The sequence below is a fragment of the Carlito syrichta genome, unplaced genomic scaffold (genome assembly GCF_000164805.1).
Source record: "Carlito syrichta isolate Samal-C Ts95f unplaced genomic scaffold, Tarsius_syrichta-2.0.1 Scaffold303269, whole genome shotgun sequence".
Lineage (NCBI taxonomy): Eukaryota > Metazoa > Chordata > Mammalia > Primates > Tarsiidae > Carlito > Carlito syrichta.
Window position 1 is genome coordinate 48,261 of NW_007247365.1, and position 23,434 is coordinate 71,694.

Consider the following 23,434-nt stretch of genomic DNA (forward strand, 5'->3'; position numbering starts at 1 on the left):
CACAAATAAGTGGTAAAATGGAGGGCCATTAGCCTTTACAGAGTCATCAAAAATTAGGATACCAAGCTACTTTTAAGAGCATTGTTATATATAACCAAAAGATCAATTTTAAGATAACTTTTTTTATTTAGACTTTATGAGATTCTCTGTTTAAATTTTTGGTTTTTGTAGGAAACCCTTAGAAAATTGATAGGTTAGGGATTGTTTCTAAATGCTCAAATTTAACATTTTTGAGAGCCTGGCTGACTGAGTAGGGAAACTTAATTTGGGAGTTTGAAAACTTTACAATAGAAAAAACATTTCAGTAAAATAACTTGTTCAGAATTGTTAAAAACCTATACCCAATGAATTTAAAAATCAAGAACTTGAAAATATAAGGCAAAAGTTTCAAACTATTTTATAGTACACTCAATCATTTCAGAAAGATTTTTTAACAAAATAGTGATGAATTTCTTTGAAATGATATAGCAATATGAATGTATGTAGATGAATTTATATATATATGTGTGTGTGTGTGTATGTATATGTGTGTTTGTATAAAATAAATCAAGTAAATGATTGTAAATCAAGTACATGGTTATAAGTAAGTGAAGTATATGGTTGCTTTCTTATATTCTCCATAACAGTTGTTCTTACTTATCAGAGTATATTACGTAACCTCAAGGGATCAGCCCCATTTTTAGGACAGTGTTGCTCTCATCTCATTGGAAATTACCTGCCCAGTGACCCTCATCTTCAGATTTCTACTTTTGCCAACAGACTGACATTGCTCTCTTCTTAGTGATATAGTATCCTAGGGATGAAATGCTGTTCTCTAGTATCATTCACCTAAAAATCCCTGTTCATCTTTTTCAGTCAGCTCAAATTCAAGACTGTTAGATAACTTAAAATGCATCTTCACAGATTTATTGTTTAGGAACAAATGTTTGTGGTAATAATTACTGACTGACTTTCTTAAGTGGGATGTTTGACTTCATAGATTACAGACTTTTGTATATAGCCTTATCTTTTAAGGAGGGCAAAAGAGTAGCAGTTTCAGGAAAGGACATGGGCTGTTTGATACATAATAATAGTGACCACAGTGAGATTCCATGATTCCATTTGATGACATTGAAGGGCAGAGAGGCATTTAGGCATTCAGTTGTCTTTAAATTGAGTGTGTTCTCTGTTTTGTTTAATGCAAATAAAAATCTAAGAAAAGATACTAAAATATATTCAGACATAAGGTAGAATTCAACTTTTTTTTCTTTTTTTACTTTATTATAAAGATGTGGGTTACAAGTCAGGATTTAGGCACATACGTAGTCTACGTGCAGGTGAAGTTCAGGCCTCCACCTGATTCTCACTTCCCTGGTAGTATTATTCTGTTACTGCCAATCCCTTCCTTGTGCTATTGTGATAAATGATCATTAATAAGTCAAAAACAACTGATGCTGCCACAGGTGCAGAGAAAAGGAGACCCTTCTACACTGTTGTTGGGAGTGTAAACTAGTCCATTCTCTGTGGAAAACAGTGTGGTGATATCTAAGGGAGCTAGAAATTGACCTTTCATACGATCCAGCAATACCCCCTCTGGGAATATACCTGGAAGAACACAAAATTGTTCTACAGAACAGACACCTGCACATGCATGTTTGTTGTCTCACTATTCACAATAGCAAAAACATGGAATTTATACTTTTTTATTCACAGAATATCATTTAGCTTATTTTGGTAGTTAACTAATTCTTGTTCAGTATACATGAACACTTAAGTTGTCCTCTATTTTCAATTTATAGAAACACTTCAGTAGAAACGTATTTAAAATATTTTAGCTGCTATTTTGCACATGGGACAAAAAAATCTTCAATACATGTTTAAGAGTTTCTCTCACTAGTTAGCATTTGGAAACATGGGAATGTTTATATTACTTTAAATACTCAAGTAGTTTTTATACTGAACATTTCCTTTAGCATAGGTGCCTTAAAACTTCAGAAATTGGTTTTTCTAAATTTCTAAAATTGAATTAAGAATTCAAGAAACTGCGTAGCAAATGAAAATACCTTGAATATAAGTAGTATATTATTGCTCATTAATGTGTAACATTTTTTAGATTTTTTAAAAATTTATTAGATTCCATTGCTTAGAAGCAAATGAAGAATGAATGTGAGGATGGAGGGAGGGTTGACTTGATCAAATTACATTGGTATGGCTTCCTGTTTCTTACATGTTGTATGTGCTGTTTTACATTTTCTTTAATATTTACAATTAAAGGTAGGAGCATTGCTTTTCGCGGCGAACGAGGCAATGATGAATCACCCATCGAAATGATTAAAGTATCTCATTTGAAGTAAGTGTCAACCTAAAAAAACCCTCTATCATAGTAAAATATCATGGGCCTTTTTAATCTTTAAGAAAACGGGAATATGCCAGAATGCATATAGAATTTTTTTCCTGATAGCAAATAGTAGTTTACAGCCCAAAGAAAATATCTTGATCACAAAATTGAGTAGCTATCACTTTTAAATCTCCACATCTAAGAAGATGAGGTACTTTTACATGAATTGTTTCTTGTTTTCTGATGAAATTCTAATGCACTTCCATGTAAGCATGGAGTTAGAGAAAGTGCTCCTTTTCTTTCTTTACAATTTAGACCAATTTTACTTTCAGTAATTTTTTTAGTTTTTTTTTTTTTTTTTTTTTTTTTGCTTCAAGGGAAAATACATGTAAAGCAGGATTATTACAAATAGAAACAGAATGAAAATCAATCAAAAAACAAAGAAGGAGTAAACTTTCTAAAATAGATCTCAAAATTGTTTTGGCTTTTCTAGGATCTTTGCATCCATCTAAATTTTAGAATCAGCTGGGCAGTTTTTCCAAAAAAATCTTCTTGAGGTTTTTTTTTTTTTGGAATTGGAGTCTCACCCTGTTGCCCAGACTGGAGTGCAGTGGCCGCTCCCGGCCACTTCAGCCTCGACCTGCTCCAGCGATCCTTCTGCCTCAGCCTTCCAAGTAGCTGGAACTAGAGGCACACGCTACCACACCCAGCTGATTTTTGATTTATTGTAGAGATGAGGTCTCGCCAGGCGGGTCTTGAACCTGCGGGCTCAGGCAATCCACTCACCTCAGCCTCCCAAAGGCGCGGGATTACAGGCTGAGTCTTCTTGAGATTTTGGTTGCAATTGCATTGAATCAGTAAATCAGTGTGGAGAATTGATAACAAGTTTTACAAATCATGAACGTGACATATCTCTCCACTTGTTTAAGTCTTGAATTTCAGCAGTATGTTATAGTTTTCAGTGTTTACGTTTTATATTTCATATGTCTCTTATTTTTTGTATTTTCTCTTATATTATCTTAAATTACATTGTAAAACTTTCAATTTTCAGTGGCTTATTACTAGTCTACTGAAATAACAATTAATTTTTTTATGTTGACCGTATACCTGTGACCATTCTAAACTTAATCATTATTTCTAGTATAGGTGTGTTTATTGATTCCTTAGGATTCTTTCTATATACAATTTTATTTGCCGATGAAGACAATTTTATGTCTTTCCTTCCAATATGTAGACCTTTTATTTCTTGCTTTGCTGCACTAAGTAGGCCTACAATACCATGTTGATTAGAATTGGTAAGGACTGACATCTTTGCTCTGGTCCTGGATCTTAAGGAGAAAGCATTGTCTTTCAGTATTAAGTATAATGTCAGCTGTAGAGTTTTTGTAGATCACCTTTGTCAGGTTTCAAGTTCTCTATTCCTAGTTTGCTGAAACTTTGTATCATGAGTAGGTGTTAAATGTGTCAAATACTTTCTTTTGCATTTATTGGCATGATTATATGTGTATTTTTTTAAGTCTGCTAATGTGGTGAGTTTTATTAATTGATGTTTCGGATATTAAACCAATTTGACATTCCTGGAATAAACTCTGGCTGCGCATGGTATATTACTGTTTTGATATATAGCTAGATTTGATTTACTAATGTATGACTAGGGGTTTCTATATCTTATGCTCATGAAGTATGTTGATCTAGTTTTCATGCAATATCCTTATCTGGTTTTGATATCAAGGAGTGATGACCTTGCAGAATGTCTTATCAGGTATTCCCCCCTCTACTTTTTCTGGATGAGTTTGTATATTATTTCTTCCTTAACTAGGTAAAATATACCAGAGACCCCATCTGGGCCTAGAATTTTGTGGGGTGGAAAAGTTAAGTACAAATTCTGTTTATTTCATTTATACAGAGCCCATATAGATTCTTTGTTTGTTTGTTTGTTTAATCTTTGCTAATTAATGTCTTTCAAATAGTCTGTCCATTTCATTGCAGTTACTAAATTTATAAATGTATTGTTATAAACTGGTTCATGATAGTCTTTTATAATCCTCATGCCTCTGTTATCTGAATGATATCTCTCATTCCTGATATCAGTATGTTATGTCAATTTTATTGATCTTTTCAAAGAAACTATTTTTTAATCTTTATGATTTTTATATTTACTGTTTTACTGACTGCCATTCTCGTCTTTTTTTTCTTCTGTTTGCTTTTTAATGTTCTTTTCTTTTTCTAGTTTTTTAAAATAGAAATGTAGATAATTGATTTATGGTAGCTTTCTAAAATTTAAATAAGCATGTGATGCTATATAAACACCACTTTTTATACACCCTACAATTTTTGATATGGTATGTTTTCATTTTTATTCACTTCATAATATTTTTAAATGTCTATGGGTTATTATTCATAGGTATTTTCTTTAATAGGTATTTGGGGTGCTTTTTCAAATGTCTTTCTGTTAATTTCTAGCTTCTGTTGGAGTCAGAGAGCATATTTTATATTATTTCAGTCTCTTAAAGTTTAATTCGATGTGTTATTATAGTTCAGAATACATTTTATCTTAATGAATGTTTCATGTACACTTGAAAATGTTTATTCTGCTGTTGATTAGAATAGTCTGTAAATGTTAGCTCAAGTTGGTTGATACTATTATTCAGGTCTTCACTATTCTTACTGATTTTTTTGCCCGCTTCTACCAACTACTGAGTAATGAGTGTTTAAATTGCTAGCTTTAATTTCACATTTATTTATTGCTCATTTGCAGAACTCAGGTTCTTGCTTTGGGTATTTTGAAGCTCTGTTATTAGGTATATTTAGGATTGTTAAGTTCTGGTACTACTCTTTGTTCAGAAGTAAGTCTGATTTGTCTGATATTTCTATAGCCTCTTCCGCTTTCTTTTGATTAATGCTTGCATGATATATATTTCTCCATTCTTTTACCTGTAACCTATTCGTGTCTTTATATTTAAAATTGGTTTATTGTAAATAGCATATAATGGGGTTTTTCTGTTTGTTCTGACAATCTTGACCTTCTAGTTGCAGTATTTAAATTATACATATTTCATGTAATTATCAGTATGACTTATGCTTAGATCTACCATCTTTAAATTTTTTTAAATTGTAAATGAATTCATAAAAATATTTTAATGTGTTAGGTTTAATTTTTAATATGCAAAATATCAATTGCTATAACTTGCATAAACAAATCTTCTTGTAGATTCTCGATAATTTTTAAGAATGTAAAAGAGTCTTGAGACTAGAGTTTGAGAATTGGTCACATTGTTGGGACTCCAGTCTTTTCTGTTTCCAGTCAGATTCTACACATGCCTGCCAAATTAATAAATCTAAAACAACTGATCACATTATTCCCTACTTCAAAACCTTCAGTAATTACACTATTCTCTGCAGAATAAACCCTACCTAGCCTATCATGGAATATAAGGTCTAATATATTCCAAAATTCACATTTTAGTCATTTTTCTCATGATTGCTCTCACATGCTTTATATTTCAGGTAGCATATTTTTAAATGCAGTGTCCTTTTCTGGCATTGTCATTTATCGTATTTATAACTGTGCTTGGAATGCTATTTTTCTGTCAAAATTACTCTGCTTGTTCACAATGAATCTTTATAGCATTTGTCACATTCTGTCTTATGTTATTTATATATGTCTTTATATTAGATATAACCTGTATTTGTATAATCCATCATGGTTTATAAAATTATTTCATGTATGCTATTAGGAAAAAACACTTGCAGCATTTTGAGAAGATGATGTGGTGGGTATTATCACCATTTTAAATATAAGTAGAATAAAACTCAAAAGGGTTGCATGGCTTATCTGAAGCTACATAATTATCAAGTGGCACAAACTCTTCAACATTTCTTTGATATCAGCCATCATTTTTTGATAATATTTTAGTTTCTTACAGCAGTTAATAGGTAATCAGAGCTCAACACATTTGTTGAGTTGCATTTGTTGACACCATTCAGTACTCCTTCCGGGCTTAACAGAAAGTGAGTGAAGTGGAATTTTTGAATACATATTGTGCTAGGATAATAGAAACTTTACATACCTTTTGATTTAATTTTTGCTACAAACTGCATATCAATCTGTTGAGGTATTATCATCTCATATATGGGAAATTGAGCCTCAGGAGGGTCAATGTAAGTTGTGGCACCAGGATTTGAATCCAATTCATTTCTGAGCTAGACTCTTTGCCTAATTGTGTGAGACTATATATACTCGCAAAGGTCATCTTAGAGCTTAACTTTCTTATGAAATTGTGAAGGCTAAATGTTCATTTAAATAGTCTATGTTTAGAATGTGTCATCTGAGTTGTCCAATTCACTGAACTTTTAATTTATACTAATACTTGGTGAAATCTTTGCACAAAGGGGCTTATTTAGTAATTTTGTTTATTTTAGGCAGTATTTGGCAGTTGTATTCAGAGATAAACCCCTGGAGTTATGGGATGTTAGGACTTGTATGCTTCTTAGAGAAATGTCTAAAAACTTCCCTACAATAACTGCTTTGGTAAGTTATAGTTAAGAATTAAATAATTTATGTAGGTATGTATGTATGTGGTAAATATTTTCTTTAGCTTGAATTGAAATAATCATTACCATGTATTTTCTTTTTTTTTTTTTTTTTTTTTTTTGCGTCAGAGTCTTACTCTGTCACCCAGGCTGGAGTGCAGTGGCGTGTTCATAATCACCACAGCCTTGACTTACTGGGCTTAGGTGATCCTTCAGTTTCAGCCTTCCAAGTAGCTGGAACTATGGGAGTGCGCTGCCACACCTGGCTAATTTTTTGATTTATTATAGAGATGAGGTTTCCCCATGTTGCTTAGGCTGATCTCGAACCCCTGAGCTTAGGCAATCCTCTTGCCTTGGCTTCCCAAAGTGCTGGTATTTTCTTGTTAAACATGTGTGTTCAAGTCGGGCTCGGTGGCTCAGCCTGTAATCCTGCACCTTTGGGAGGCTGAGGTGAGTGGATTGCCTGAGCCCGCGGGTTTGAGACCCGCCTGGGCAGCGAGACCTCATCTCTACAATAAATCAAAAAAATCAGTCGAGCGTGGTAGCACATGCCTGTAATTCCAGCTACTTGGAAGGCTGAGGTGTAAGAATTGCTGGAGCCCAGCAGGTCGAGGCTGCGGTGACTGGGAGCAGCCACTGCACTCCAGTCTGGGCGACAGAGTGAGACTCCAACTCAGGAAAAAAAAAAAAAATCTGTGTTCAGCAAAGATTATCTAAATAAATGGAGATAACTCTAATTTTCTTGGATGGGTCAACCTAATATTACATTAGTGCAATTCCAATTCCAATTTGATTTGACTAATTTGAGGAACACAATAAACATATTCTAAAGTGTTATGAGAGAATAAAGGTCCTAAATAGCTAAGACATCCTTGAAAAAACAGTAGTAAATATGGGAGATGCATGTGTTGTTGGGACCCACCCTACCTGATATTAGTACATATTACAGAATCATGGAAATAAAAGCAGTGTCATGTTGGCACAAGAACAGGAAATGGGCCAACATAATAAAGTCCTCAGAAACAGGCCCATGAAAACCTGGGAACTTACTGTACAATAAAGTAACCCACAAATCAGTACACAAAGGGGAAGGATAGACTGCTTAATAGACAGTATTGGGAAAACTGTCTCTTTGTGGAGAAAAACACTGGATCTCTATCTAATATCATATATAGAAGTGAGTTCCACAGGATTAAAGACCTAAATGTGAAAAAGTAAAGCTATAAAATGTATTCTAACAAAATACAGAAGGATATTTTTATGACTTGGGGACAGAAGAGAACATCAGAAACCCAACCAAAAGGCAAAAAATATTTAATGATGAATTAATCGAGATCAGTACTTTTTGTTTCAAGGAGGATGCCATTGTCAGAGTTAAATACAGAGAACAGTTTGAGAAAACAAATTTTCCAATGTCTAAAATTAATAAGAAACTCCTATATGTCTGCACCGAAAAAACAGAAACCCCAATAGAAAAAGGGACAAAATATGTAAAGAGTTAATGAATGGTAGAGAAACCTAAAAGGCAAAAAAAATTATAAATAAATGTTCAAACTCATCAGTTTTCAGAGATGTCCAAACCATGGTGTGGATACGCCTTTTATTTATTTATTTATTTATTTTTGAGTTGGAGTCTCACTCTGTCAACCACTGGAGTGCAGTGGCCGCTCCTGGCCACTGCAGCCTCGACCTGCTGAGGCTCCGTCGATCCTTCTGCCTCAGCCTTCCAAGTAGCTGGAATTACAGGCGCATGCTATCGTGCCCAGCTGATTTTTTGATTTATTGTAGAGATGAAGTCTCACCAAGTTGCCCAGGCGGGTCTCGAACCCGCGGGCTCAGGCAATCCACTCACCTCAGCCTCCCAAGGCACGAGATTACAGGCTGAGCCACTGAGCCCGGCTGGATATGCCTTTTAGACTAACAAAAAGTTGGAAGGTCATAGAATATCAAAGCTTGGTGGAAATAGAAATCCTTGTGCACTGCTGGTAGGACTGCAGACCCATGCTTCCATTCTGAAGTGTGAGCTGGCAGTACTTAGCCAAACATAGGCATGCTATGTGTCTGTAGAATTCTTGGTCATAAAGGAGCCTTTTCAAGACTAGTGACTGTAGGATTGTTTGTCATCATGGGAGTTTGGAGGCAATCTGGATGTTTTTGAATGAGAAAATAGATTAAAAATTGATCTATGCACCAGTTTCTGGAGTGTTACATAGCAGGGATAGAATTTAAATACTTTTAAAATAGTGAAAAAGAGTAAAAAAACAGAATGAGATATATAAATACAGTACTAAGTATATAAGTTAGAAATATATACATGTGGAATAACTACATGTTAGAGCTTACACATTAGAGGATATGGGATTATGGCTTTAGAATAGGAGGGATATAAAAGAACGTATAAATAAAATGAGTGGTTTTGGGTAGACCTATGGAGGATAAAGGGCCCTGTTTGGAGGAATATGATTATCTCACCCTGTGCATATAAGGAGTGGGGGGTCGGGTGTGGGGGGAAATAAGAGATACTATAATTGAATTCATTATTTTCATTTTGTTTAAAAAATAAAGAGCATCAAAAGACCTTTTGGAAGTTTGCCATTATGCTTTTGTACCTTAAGGTCTAATTACAATGCATTCATTAAGCCTTTCTACAAATATGTAAAAATCTAAAGAACAGATTGTGGATTCATGTGCAGTAATAATAAGTAATGCTAGGCAATAGTGAATAAGCTATTCTGGAAGTCTGTCTTTGCTTCACAGGAGTGGTCACCATCTCACAATTTGAAGAGCCTGAGAAAGAAGCAACTTGCTACTCGAGAGGCCATGGCCCGCCAGACTGTAGTCTCAGACACAGAGCTGAGTGTTGTTGAGTCATCTGTGATCAGGTACAGTACAGTGTTTCTTGCCATTGTCATTCGTAACATTAGCTTCATATCTGGGAACTTAACAGGTGTCATCTGAAGGTATTTGTGACAGCAAGCTGTAGTCTGCTTTTGAAAATACTTAGTTTCATATTTTAGTACATACCCAGGTTACTGAAAAGTTAATTTTATTATTGTACTCTGTTGTTTAGCATACTCAACAATATACGTAGTAATATCTACCCATCAGCATTTTTTAGCGAATCTGATCAGTCATGGTGCCCATTCCATACACTTCAGCTTCTGAAGTTCAAATTAATGAAGAATAGACATACAGATAAATCATATGATCATTTGTGCACATCAAAGAAGACGTAGTGGGAATTCTAAGTTTATGTACCGTTCCCATCCATACCCATTTTACGTATAGAAAGCTTCACAGGTAACAGTGGGTTGATTTATAGCCTCTCTTCTGTTGAGGAGAGTTCTACAGCAAAAACAGCTAAGTTTCTTTTTCTTGTATTACATTTAGATCACCATTTTCCTCTGTACAGGGTAAATTTCCTCCTACAGCATGACTATTTGGAAGGGATTTATGTTTTCCTGTTATTAGCTGGGCAAAGATTCGTTTCAGATTTTTTTTTTTAATAGTTTTGTACTTCCTGTTAATGCATCTGTACTGTGGGCAAGTTAGTTAATTATGGGTATCACTCTAGGGAAAATAAATATCTTTATCTTATTTTTCTCTATTCTCAAAGCTTGTTGCAGGAGGCAGAAAGTAAATCTGAACTCAGTCAGAACATTTCTGCCCGGGAACATTTTGTTTTTACTGATATTGATGGCCAAGTTTATCATCTCACTGTTGAAGGAAACTCAGTGAAAGACAGTGCTCGAATTCCACCAGATGTGAGTTTAACCTTTGACGAAATCTTCATCAAGAGTTCTTATCAAATATTTGTTTGGTTCTATGCCTAATGAAGGCATAGCTGAGTTGGAAAACTTTGTCAGAAAAGTTTGATGTCAGTAAACTTTACTATCTAAGAATTTGTTGTTATCAATTAAACTTGTCCATATTACTAGAGAATAACATAACTATTTTGATTAAATATTTACCATGTACTACTCATTGTTAACCCCAACATGATCCATGAAGAATTCTCTCCATTTTACCTGGAGGGATACTGAAGGGGAATAACTTTCTCGTGTCACCCAGCTTAGTTATGTTATAAAACAGTGTTTTAAACTCACGTCTGTCTGTCAGTATCTATCCTCTTTCCATGTTAGTCATTACTCTGAAGGATTTGACTTACAATCTTTGTATTATTTGTGAATAATAGTAATCAGGTTGTAAGTGTAATAGTGTTAATCTTTACTATCAAATATATATCCTTTTATGGCCTTGTGGAAACTGTAACTAAGGTTTTGCAGCTAATCATTTGTGTCAGCATACATCTCACAGGTTATTTTTAATATACAGGTTACAAAATGTTTTTGTTAATTAATACAGACTACTATAATGGTGAAATGGAGGCAGGAGGAGATTTTGTAAAACATGTATATTTATTTAACATTGCCACCTACTAGAAATGGAATGTTCTAGTAGATTACCAATCCCCATGTTCCATAGGTAGCTTGGGGTCTCAGAAGGTTGCTGTCAAGATATTGGTTATTGCCAATAAGTTTGAAGTTAAATGGGGCAGGAAGATCCACCTCCAAGATGGCCCACTCAGATGGCTATTGCTAATTAATTGCTGGCTGTTGGTAAGAGGCCTCAGTTCTTTCTCATGTGAATCTCTCCGTAAGGCCGCATGAGTGTCCTCACAGCATAACAGTTGGCATCCCTCCATCCAGTGATCTGAGAGAGCAAGAGGGAAGCTGCAGTATCTTTTATGACCTACTTTCAGAAGTTTAAGTAAAGGCAGATTCCTAATTAAACATTCTGTTAGTAGGATTAGGAAAATGGGAATGAAATCTCAAAGGTTTCATATTATACAGAATTTCATTTATGTATTATAGCTAAGCTTTTTATTATTGAATTTATTATAATATTGATTTTTAAGTTGAGTTTTTCTTTGTGTCTTGATTACCATAAGGATTTATGCAGGATTTGGTGTATGTACTATACTAGTCTATTAATGGTCATGTTTGCAAACCACTAGAGTTTTCCTACTTCTTACTATTGATACCATTTGAAATTTTATATTGTACCATAAATGCAAAAACCAGTTGTCTTTAAAAAACAAGGGTGTCTTTCAATAAATAGAGAAGTAATTGATCAGTAATACTATTTCCTAGCTAACATTATTGATTATTTATCATGTGGCAGACACTGCTTTACGACCTTTGTCTTTATAAGTTTATTAACACTAATTACAACTCAAGTTTCACAAACTTCACATTATTGACGATAAGTCCAAGACTTGGAAAGGTTAGGTAAACATGTCCCAAATCACACACCAGTTTAAGTGATCAGGCTGAGATTCAAGCCCAGGCAACCTGACTCCAGATCCCAGGCTGCTAAGCTCTCTATGATACTGCCTGTGAGCATCTGTTAGAACTGCACACAGTTCTTCTCTTCCTCTAAGTTAGATTTATTGCAGTAGTATTTCACTCTTATATTTGTGTTTCTATATGTAACTTCTATTCAGTGCTTTCTGTAAATTTAAACTGTGTACATGCATATAATAAATAGCATCTCTTCCCCTTCATTATTCTAGAATGTTCCAGAAGGTATCAATGAAGCTCTGTAACCTTTTTTCAATAAAAAAATTACTGCACAAAGAACTTTGAGTTACCCTTGGAATGGGTTTAGCTATTCTTTTGCAGTAAGAGATAAGTTTGAGTCAGCTCTCTGGAAAGGCTTCTCTCTCTCTCTCTCTCTCTCTCTCTCTCTCTCTCTCTCTCTCACTTAGTTTTCTCTTTTCTAAGGCATTTCTTTCTCAAAAGACATCCCTTCTTTATAAATCTAGCTCAGGTGACTACTTAATGTCTATCAAATTGAAATCTCCTATTTCTTCACAGTTGAAATTGATATGTTATGTAGCTCTTTTAGTATCTGAAGTCTTTTCAGATTTGATGGCATTTATACTAGCAAAATCCATTATAATTGTTTTATTAAAATATCTTTGTTGTTTTATCATGGTCATTAAAAAAGTCTTTCTCTGCTTTGCTACTTTTTCTAGGGAAGTATGGGTAGTATTACCTGTATTGCTTGGAAAGGTGATACGTTAGTGCTTGGAGATGTGGATGGAAATTTAAATTTTTGGGACTTGAAAGGCAGAGTATCCAGGTATGAGCCAAAAATACAATCTTGTTGTTCAGTTAAAAATAAAAGTAATACGTTGATATAGTTCCACCGGCAGCTTCGGACTTAGCAAGCATGACTGGTAAACTTGGTTAGGTGTAGCTTGAACCCTTGGATCCTTTGCCATCTAAACTTAGGAAGAAGGCCTTGAGCCAAGCTCTCCTGTCATTCATAGGAGTACCTAGGCTGCAAGTGGCTCATGCAGAAGAACCCTGGTGTTATTCAAGCTGACAATAAAGGGCAAGTCCTTTCTGTGAGATGCAGCACCCTGTCTCAGAAAGCAAAGTGGTTCCCCCATTGTCAGCCCTACCAGAAATAGGAATAGTAAGAGATGTTGTTTGTAGTTTCTGGTGACTAGCTATTACTCTGCATCATATTGGTGTTTTTGTTTATTTGTTTGTTTGTCCTCAGAGGAATACCTACACACCGAAGTTGGGTGAGGAAGATTCGTTTTGCTCCTGGTAAAGGAAACCAAAAATTAATAGCAATGTACAATGATGGAGCTGAAGTATGGGACAGTAAAGAGGTAAGCCTAGCTCTCTGAGGATAAAATATAAATGAAGCCATGGGAATTGTGCTTTTTTTTTTTTTTTTTTTCTCCTACCTGATTAGAAATAAAAAATACCTAATGGGTTTGTCAAGTTTCTGAAAACAAATTATTTTCTTCTTTTTAAAATTTTTGCTTACAATATTTCTGTTCTAAAGGTGACAGCTCAACAGATTTATTTTGTTATTACTTTCTAACATTACCACTGTCTTTGAGACCTTTAAAACGCCGTTGAATGTGTAAGACAGATTGCCAAAGACTATTTAATTCAAAACTTTGTACTAGGTTTTTGTCATAGGCAGCCTTCCTTGACCATTTAATCTGGAATGATAAACATCTTCCTTTTCTGTCTGAAAGTGACACCCAAATTCACTTTTGAAGGTTCAGATGGTGAGCAGTTTAAGAAGTGGAAGAAATGTAACCTTTCGGATATTGGACGTGGACTGGTGTACATCGGATAAAGTGATCCTGGCATCAGATGATGGGTGCATCAGAATTGTAGACATGTCTATGAAGTCTGCCTGCTTTAGAATGGATGAACAAGAGTTAACCGGTATGGAATTCTAATGACAAGGGGCTTTGAAACCTGACTTTACTTTGCCCCAAGTGGCTATCTTCTAGGGAGAGAGCAGCTTCTGTTTCTTGCCAGTCTTATTTTCTTAGAATCTGAGTTAAAAATATGTATATATTCACTTGAAGCTTGAGTGTTTTTACTGCTTGCTAAGATGATTTACTCTTTATAACTACAAGTGTCAATTATTGCCAACTCAGGTTTTATAAGTGCCCCTTCTTTGACCCTTTTCACTATTTTGTTAACAAAATGTTTACATTCATAGAAGTGGCTTACTCAAAATTTACTTAGGAGAACTCATCAGTGAACCTCAGTCTACTGATAAAGCTGATAGCTTTTTGATAACAACCCTTACATCTTTTGGAACCACTTATCATTGAAAAGCTTTGGAAAGCTTTCTGAGTATCATGAATTTTGACACCAATCTAAGACTTATATGGCTAGTCAGAGCAAATTTAGGTGATTCCAGTATCTTGCCCATTTCTATATGGTTGATTTGAGATTATTTTTGCTTTGGATTTTTGTGATTTTTTTTTTTTTTACCAGAAAAAAATATTTTAGTAAAATGAATCCTTATGTGGCTTTCAAAATTAGAATGGGAAGGTTGTGAATGTATTCATCCATCAGTTTAAAAGGCAACTGTGGGCTGACAAAATGCAGTGTTCATCCTTGGAAGATACTTTTGGAGGGGGGACAGTTATTCTGATCCTGACTGGAGCAGAGCAAGGAACTTTCTGCACTGAGTATTCTCCTATTGCACACTCCAGGCTGGCCTATAGAAAATTTCGTGAGGCTTGTTTAGTCATTTACTGAGTCAGTTCTGGGAATTGTCTGAACCTTTGTAGAGTCACTTTCAGAGACAGAAGGGTTTTGAAAACCTGCTCCTTTACTTTTTGTTCATGCTTGTTGATGCCGTCTGGGCTTCCTTGAACTTATGTAAGGTCTGCTTTAGTTTCTGTCACTGCCCTACTCCTGCCCACTATATTTGGTACTGCCACTGCTTACTCTGTGACTGCCATCAGGTGAAACCAGAAGTCGAGAACTGTATTGCCAATTCTGTCCTTGAATCATTTGCTAGTTCGGCAGAAATTTCAGGATCTCCCTCCAGGGAAGGTTAAACAAGTTTTTTTTGAGTCAGAATCTCACTCTGTTGCCCCTGCTGGAGTGCGGTGGCATGCTCATGGCCACCACAGCCTCAACCTGCTGAGCTCAGGTGATCTTCCACCTCAGCCTTCCAAGTAGCTAGAACCAGAGGCTCTCCACTATGCCCAGCTAATTTTTTTTTTCTTTAATTTCTTGTAGAGACAAGGACTTGCCATATTGCCCAGGCTGGTCTCGAATCCCTGGGCTCAGGCAGTCCTCTCGTCTCCACCTCCCAAAATGCTGGCATTACTGGTGTGAGCTACCACGCCCAATCTGATATTCTTTTTAAACCTAAATTTCTTAAGGAAATTCAGGAAACTTCAAGGGTGATGTATATATATATACATATATATATTTAATTTAGTTACCAGTTCTGTGTAAATAAGTGTGGAACTATAGTCTAAATGTTTGAAAGACTTTTCTTTTACTTTAGATTTAAAAATTGAATCTGAAAAGCTTCATAGTGAAGGTAGCTTATTCTTAAATTAAACTGACTACAGAAATGGAGTTGATCATGTTAGCCCATGTGTAATACCATACTTCAACATCTGGCCTCCAGCCAGATTTCACATTGCCTTTTGCCTTTTAAATTTTCCTAATATATATTTAAAAAGTCATTCCATTCCAATTTCTAGGGATATAGCCTCAGCCAGAAAAAGAAAAAAAGTAAAATAGTAATGAGGGAAGGTCAGTAAAATTGTGCATATATTCCACAAATTGAACTGTAAACTCACAACAACTCTCAATAAATGTTAAGTAATAAAAACTGATGGTTGTGTGAATGGGAAATTAGGAAAAAGATGTCTATGTGTTTACTTCCAGATATGTGACAAGTTAGGTCTTGGGAGGAAAAGTTTGATATATTTCTGTTCTTGGGAATTAGTAGTATATTTGGGGATTAGTGATGTGGGATGAAAATAAAATCATTCTAAGTCATATGCGTTTCCAGTATTTCGTATATTTTCTTCAGTTCTCTTGATAAGGAAGAGCTTCATAAAATATTGATTCACACCTATCTGTATTTTCAGAACAGCCTAGTGGGAAGGGACAACCAGACAAATTTAGAAGATTTGAATCCTTGTTTTTGAATTGGAGAACCCTTCCTATCTGCCACTTCATTTGTCAGAGGGTATAATTAACACCTCAGCTAGCTATAACCCAGACAGAGCAGAATCTGAGAGAGTGGAAATGATGCTAACCTCCTTTTTGTTCTAATTGTTTATTTTCCCCCAGGTTAATGAGCTTTTGTAGGTGAGTTTCTCCGTCTGTGAGATGATCACCTATTATTTTTTCATGGTTGATCTTTGCCCTTCAGAAGAAAGTTTAAAATACATTTGAGGGTGGAAAATAGTAAGAATAACTTTGTTCAATCTCACTCAGATACTATTGACAAATACATGTTCTTTATAAATAAGACTTTTCCCTCAACTTAAACAGAGTTGGTAAAAGTTATCTTGCTCACATTGCATAAACACCCTGCATGCTGCTTTCTAAGAGAATTGTCTTATATCTTTTCCTTGTCCATTAATTAAGAAACTACCATGTAGTATGGAAACTCTCCTTGAACCATTCCAAGTTTAATTTGTTTAATTGTAATCATTTTTAATTTTTTCCCTGACCTTTATCACTTCCAAACATCCTGTAACTTAATGCCAACAACTGCTACTGTCGAAAAGTGAAAGTGGCTGACTTTAACTTAATTTTTTCCCTGACCTTTATCACTTCCAAACATCCTGTAACTTAATGCCAACAACTGCTTCTGTCGAAAAGTGAAAGTGGCTGACTTTAAATTTGAGAATTACATAGATTGTTGTTTATAAGTGATGAATAGAAAGAGTTAAGTAAGCTAACCATCTTCATCCTTTCCAGTGCTTTAGTCGTTCTGTAGGTAGTTAGGTAAAACTCATTCTTACCAGATTTGTTCCTTCCTTTATAACCTGGGTATGAAAGAAAAGATGACTAAATGGAAATTTTTAAAAAAGAAACAAAAAACTTTTCAAAGCAGAAGAAACTATAAGCAAAATCAAATACAAATGCTAACCTGGTAGAAAGTATTTGCAAGTCAAGTCATAAACAGACTGTCTACGGAGTGGAGGGGATGGTAAACAAATGACTCGCGAACATTAAAAGGTTCTCAACTTTATAAATAATTAGAAAAATATAAATTAAAACTACACTAAGAAGCTGTTTCTTACTCTGTCAGATTAAAGACAGTTCAAAGGTTTGAAAATAATACTCTGTTAGGAAGTCTGTGAGAAAACAAGCATCTCATACATTGCTCATGATGAAATCCCTGTAGGAGGGAATTTTGCAATATCTAACACAGCTACATGTGCATTTACTTTTTTGTCCTGTAGTCCCCCGGCTAAGAATTTATCTTAAAATGTACATTCATTCATACTTGTGACCAAAATGTACCAAAGTTATTCATAGGAAACTTTTGGAATCAGCCTAACTACTTATCCATAGACTAATTCAATGAATTTAGGGACATCTGCACAATGAAATAACATGTGCATTTTATAAAACAGAATGAGGAATTGCTCTGTGAACTGATACAGGATGATATCTAGGATATGTGTAAGTGAAAAATGCAAGAATGTATCTAGTCTGCTTGTGTAGAAAGGGGGAATATTATACACATATGCATGCACACACAGAAATGTTTGCTTACTTTACAGGAAAAAAAGAGTAGTTATAGGATGTAGAGGGAAAATGGGGAGTATGGGGATAGGAGTGAAACTTCTCTGAATATATTTTTATAATTTAGTTTCAACTTTTGAACCATTTATATGCTTTACATATTCAAAAAATGTAGTGAGAACAAGAATGAAAGAAAATACAAACCCTAAAATCGAGTGCAGGAGGTAGTTGAACCTAATTGTATAACAAAGTGGTAACATAACAATACAAACACAAAAGACATTTCAAATAACTGAACACAGTGCACTCACTCACTGTATGCTTTTAGTGGTTTATATTATAAGGACAAAGAGTTCCTAAGGAGTTTTGAACCTTTCTTGATTAGTTGACAGTGGCACTAGTAATTCTGAAGCTGTTCTATGCATGTTATAAGCTGGAACAAATTAGTAACCAGATTGCAGTTTTGGAGAACCAGGGTCCCTGCTGAGGAAAAAGAGAGATACAAATGTGTAAGCGGGGGGTGGTGAGGAAGAATACTCCAGGGGTGAATTTGAATTGGTAAAAATTCATGACTTTTAAAAAATATGTATTTCCTGACTCTGTCCACTGAAAGAGCCTAGGAACAATGCCAGTGAGCACACTTAGCACCCAGATTTTGATTTATAGATTCCACTACCTGGCTAAAAGGAGCCAAGTCTCCTTAGACAAATAGTTTATTTTAGGACATAGACAGAAGAGGTGTAAGATGGGTCTGGGACATCTTGTGGGGCCAGAACTCAAGTTGAGGCCAAAATCCAAGGAGGACCTGGCATAAGGAGACAAGCCAATTTTGAAAGGGTTCCCTGCCAATTCTAGGGCAGTGTGAGCATCATGAAGAATAACGGTTGTATTGATGGAAGTGATGGATTTTTTTTTGAATACCAAGACATCCATCATTCAATAGTCATAGAAAGAGAGAAAGGGGGGAGATGAGCAAGAAGGGAAATCTCAGGTGTACAGAAGAATGCCAGTTGGTCAATGCAGGAAGTGTGATAGAATTAGAAAACTGCCAATTTGCAACCCCGATGCAACAGTTGATTCAAGTAAGGATCATTCGTGAATGTCATATCACAGGGTGAAAGCATGTTTGAGCATAGGAAATTCAGTCTGCCAGTATCTTCCCCACATGTTACTTACTAACTATAGGAGGGACAGTGCTCTGAACATTGAGAGCTCTGGTTTATACTCCCTTATTATGATCAGATGTGGTGTTTCCTGTAACCAGACAGCTAACATGTTCCTTCTGATAGGAAACAGTGAAAAGTATATATCCTGTGATCAGCTTCCGCCAAAAATAATTAACCCGAATCTGATCCTCAGAAAACAGACAGATTAGAATGTAGGACATTTTCCATAACAACTTACCGAGACGCTTCAAAAATGGACACATCTGTAAAATCAAAAACAAAAAAGTGGGTGGACTGTTCAGATGAGATTAGACAAAAGAAACTCAACAACGTAGTCAGGAACTTTTTGAAGAGAATACGGCCTTCAGGATATTTTGGGGAAAATTAGAGGACTTTTGAATATGGACTGTACTTTAAGTGATTTTATTGAATCAATGTTAAAATTCCTGGGTGTAAAAAAAAGTAGTATTAGAAACATTTCCAACCTCTTTCTGGCTTATTTGAAAAGTCCACATAAAATATTTTATATATGGTTTAATTTTTATTTAACTACCTAGAATGAAGTTTTCTAAACCAGAGGTGTCCAATACAAATATAATGTGAACCACATATATGACTTTAAAGTTTCCAGTATCCACATTTTTAAAAGTAAAAAGAAACAGATGAAATTTATTTTAATTAAAATTTTATTAAGCTGATATCCAGAATTTTAATTCAACATATAATCTGTATTAAAAATAGCTAATGAGATATTTCACATATTTTTTTAGTTCTCAGTCTTCAAAATCCAGTGGGTATTTTACATTTATTGTAAAATAAGTAGAACTGCTTTCTCAATTTAGAGGACAAGTTTTTAACAGATATACTTGAAGTTTATTTAGATTTTATAAATTTTCTTTTTTTTTTTTTTGAGTTGGAGTCTCACTCAGTTACCCAGACTGGAGTGCAGTGGCTGCTCCCGGCGACCACAGCCTCGACCTGCTGGGCTCCGGCAATCCTTCTGCTTCAGCCTTCCAAGTAGCTGGAACTACAGGCGCACGCTACCACACCCGGCTAATTTTTTTTGATTTATTGTAGAGATGAGGTCTCACCTGCCCAGGCGGTCTCGAACCTGCGGGCTCAGGCAATCCACTTACCTCAGCCTCCCAAAGGCGCGGGATTACAGACTGAGCCACCGAGCCCAGCTAATTTTTTGATTTATTGTAGAGATGGGGTCTCGCCAAGTTGCCCTGGCGGGTCTCGAACCCACGGGCTCAGGCAATTCACTCACCCCGGCCTCCCAAAGTGCGGGACTACAGACTGAGCCACCAAGCCCAGCCATCTCTTCACTCTTACTTAGCCAGTGTATTTTAAGTAGTGATTACATTGAATATACTCTCTCAAGTTGAACCTAATATATACATTGTTCTCTGCTGACTTCACTGTAAATGTTTTATAACTAAAACTTCATTGTGGTATACAACTTTATTTTATTAAACAAAATCTTTTTTGTTGTCTAGAGCCGGTGTGGTGTCCATACTTACTTGTTCCAAGAGCCTCCCTTGCCTTGAAAGCCTTCTTATTACACCAGCCTTGGAATGGACAGTATTCTTTGGACATTTCATATGTGTAAGTTTTTTTCATTTTTTTTTTTTCTTTCCTAATTTTCTTGGGGTTCAAGTACGCCCATGAAAGTCAGTCATGGGCTATACTCAAGCATTAAAGGGAATGAAACCTTAAGGCAAAGCCAAGAGAGGGCAGAGACACTAAAAAATTGCCACCCTGCCTTGTTTGCACCCCTGTGGGACCTCTGTGAAAGCACTGATCAGTAAGGAGCTGTGAGTACATGTTTTGCACTCAGATGTCTATGCAGTTGCCTTAGGGTCTGAACATGAGCATGTCATGAGGGAAAAGATGTATATGAAAAGGGCAGTGAGGCTGGACTCATTTTTTAGAAGCAGCATCAGTAGCCTACTTCAGGGATATATTATGTTCTATAAATTTCAATGTTTGCCTCACTGTCAAAAAAATACAGAAACTATTATTAGTGGCAATTAATTACATCCACAGATGTTACTGAACTTCTGTCGTGTGCAGCACACAGGTTGGGCGGGGATTTTAAAACAGTGTCATGAAGTGTCCTCAGAGAAACCAGTGTCCATTCTGCAGAGCACAATGAGCAAATTCTTTTAGGCATTCCTAGGTTCTTTATTAAAAGGAGTTTAAACCTAGTAGTTTTTAGAGTCTGCTAATAAATTTTTTCTTGAAAGCCAAAGAGACTTTCTTTATTCATTTCTTTGTTTTTTAACTCAATAAGATAAAAACAGACATTAAAGATGATTGGTAGGGTCCCAGGTATATTGTCACTGTTTTGGTCTATAACCAGGTTTTTAACTAAGGACTACAAGGAGGTTATTTCTATACTATAACTTTTTTTTCTGTAACTTTTTTTCTGATGAAAAATAAATGATTTTAAGTGAAAAGATAATGAACTAATCAGAATCTTTTCTGTGCAGTGATTATCCAGAAAATGAAGAAATTAAGAGTCTCCTTCAAGAGCAGTTGAATTCATTGTCTAAGTAAGCACTCCATTTTCCTATCAGATAATATGAGAAAGAAAAATATATTAAATTGTAAAAATTAAAATAAGTTATATTTTGGAAAACATTAGTAGCCCAAAGAGAGACCATTGTGTATACAGAGATTTGCTTCCCTTTAGATTATATGTTGGGTAGAAAAAGGGCTTATTTAGTAATTATAGTGACAGAGCACCTATCTTCACCAAGTTCTTAAGTATCAACTGCTCTGGGTTCACATCAGGGCAGGCTTGGAAACTGGAGTGTGAGCATCTTGTAGCTCTGCCTGCCTCCACTAAAAATCCCCTGCAAAGCCTCATGCTGGAGGGCACACAACAGGATGGTTCCTCTGTCTCTGCTGCCTCTTCTACAGTGGTTTCTGTATGTCAGGTGCTATGGGTGTATGCTTCTGACCAAGATATTAATATGTTTGCTAGAGCCAAGAGCATTTAAAAAGATGTATTGGGAATAATTTGCAAAGGAAGGAGGAAAATACAGTCCACAGGAGTTGTAATCTAGAACCTGTCATATATAATTATTATACTTAACAAATTAGGTATACTAGAATGTTTTATTGATGGCAAATTCAAAATAGTTATTGTTTCTTTTATGCAGATGCTAACACTTCTGTTTAAATGGGAAACTAGATTTAAAGACTGTCTTCCCCCTGATTCATGAATATTGAATATTTGACTATTTAAAAAACGTCAATTTGTAAAAACACTAGCCTGTCTTTCGTAAATATTTTACTTTTGGAATTAGTTTCAAAATGAATTTTAATGCCATCTTCTTTAAAGTATAAATTGTTCCTGGTGATTAGCAAAATGATTTTATCAACAATGACATTCTTGTTCCAGTAGTTAGGCAACTGTTCAACAAAATTTGAGTTGAACTGTTACACAAGCTGGGAAGCTGAAATCAGACTCTGCAGCCCCATGTGGTGGGTGACAGGCACTGCTTCTCCAAGCCTTGGTGCACTTAGCCCTCTGAAACTTTTTAAATTTCAGGGTCATGGCAAAGTAACTTGCCTTTTGTAAGTTCTAAACATCACTCTTTGACTGTGATTTTTTATTTCAAGAGTATATTGATTTATCTCCTTGCTTTATGGTTTGACTCAAACTTTTATCTTATCTTTGCCTGGATTACTGTCTGTAGTGATGTAAAGAAACTACTGCTTGATCCAGAATTCACTCTCTTGCAGAGATGCCTGCTTGTGTCAAGGTAAGTTTGTTTGAAGTATTCTGTGTAAGAGACAAAGAATTTCAAGTTAACTCATTTCTTTTATTAAGGGTTTTAGTTATAACCAAACTCTTAGATTTTAGAAAAATATAGCAGTCATCCTTCAGATTTGACATACAGTGATTTTGAGAATAGTAATACAGCCGGGCTCGGTGACTCAGCCTGTAATCCCACGCCTTTGGGAGGCTGAGGTGAGTGGATTGCTTGAGCCCGTGGGTTCGAGACCCACCTGGGCAGGCGAGACCTCATCTCTACAATAAATCAAAAAATTAGCCGGGCATGGTAGTGCGCACCTGTAGTTCCAGCTACGTGGAAGGTTGAGGCGGAAGGATCACCGGAGCCCAGCAGGTCGAGGCTGTGGTGGCCGGGAGCAGCCACTGCACTCCAGTCTGGGCAACAGAGTGAGACTCCAACTCAAAAAAAAAAAAAAAAAGAGAGAGAGAATAGTAATACAAATAGGGAAAAAAAACAAATTGCATTTTAAATGTGAGATTTAGGCCTTCTCTGTGGAAAAGATGCCTCCTACAAACAGCTTTTTAAAATATGTTTTTTAAACTA

At 35.5% G+C, this 23,434-nt stretch overlaps 1 protein-coding gene across 1 annotated transcript in view; it reads left to right on the forward strand.

The window, feature by feature from the left end:
* The window catches only part of WDR11 (WD repeat domain 11), a 59,927-nt gene that overhangs the window by 29,594 nt on the left and 6,899 nt on the right, over positions 1-23,434 (forward strand). Inside the window, exons 13-22 of the mRNA XM_008058249.2 lie at positions 2,254-2,329; positions 6,740-6,848; positions 9,608-9,732; positions 10,467-10,614; positions 12,891-12,997; positions 13,424-13,538; positions 13,941-14,112; positions 20,582-20,690; positions 21,578-21,640; positions 22,793-22,858. Coding sequence (XP_008056440.1) covers positions 2,254-2,329; positions 6,740-6,848; positions 9,608-9,732; positions 10,467-10,614; positions 12,891-12,997; positions 13,424-13,538; positions 13,941-14,112; positions 20,582-20,690; positions 21,578-21,640; positions 22,793-22,858 — 1,090 coding nt within the window. The remainder of the gene's footprint in view (positions 1-2,253; positions 2,330-6,739; positions 6,849-9,607; positions 9,733-10,466; positions 10,615-12,890; positions 12,998-13,423; positions 13,539-13,940; positions 14,113-20,581; positions 20,691-21,577; positions 21,641-22,792; positions 22,859-23,434) is intronic.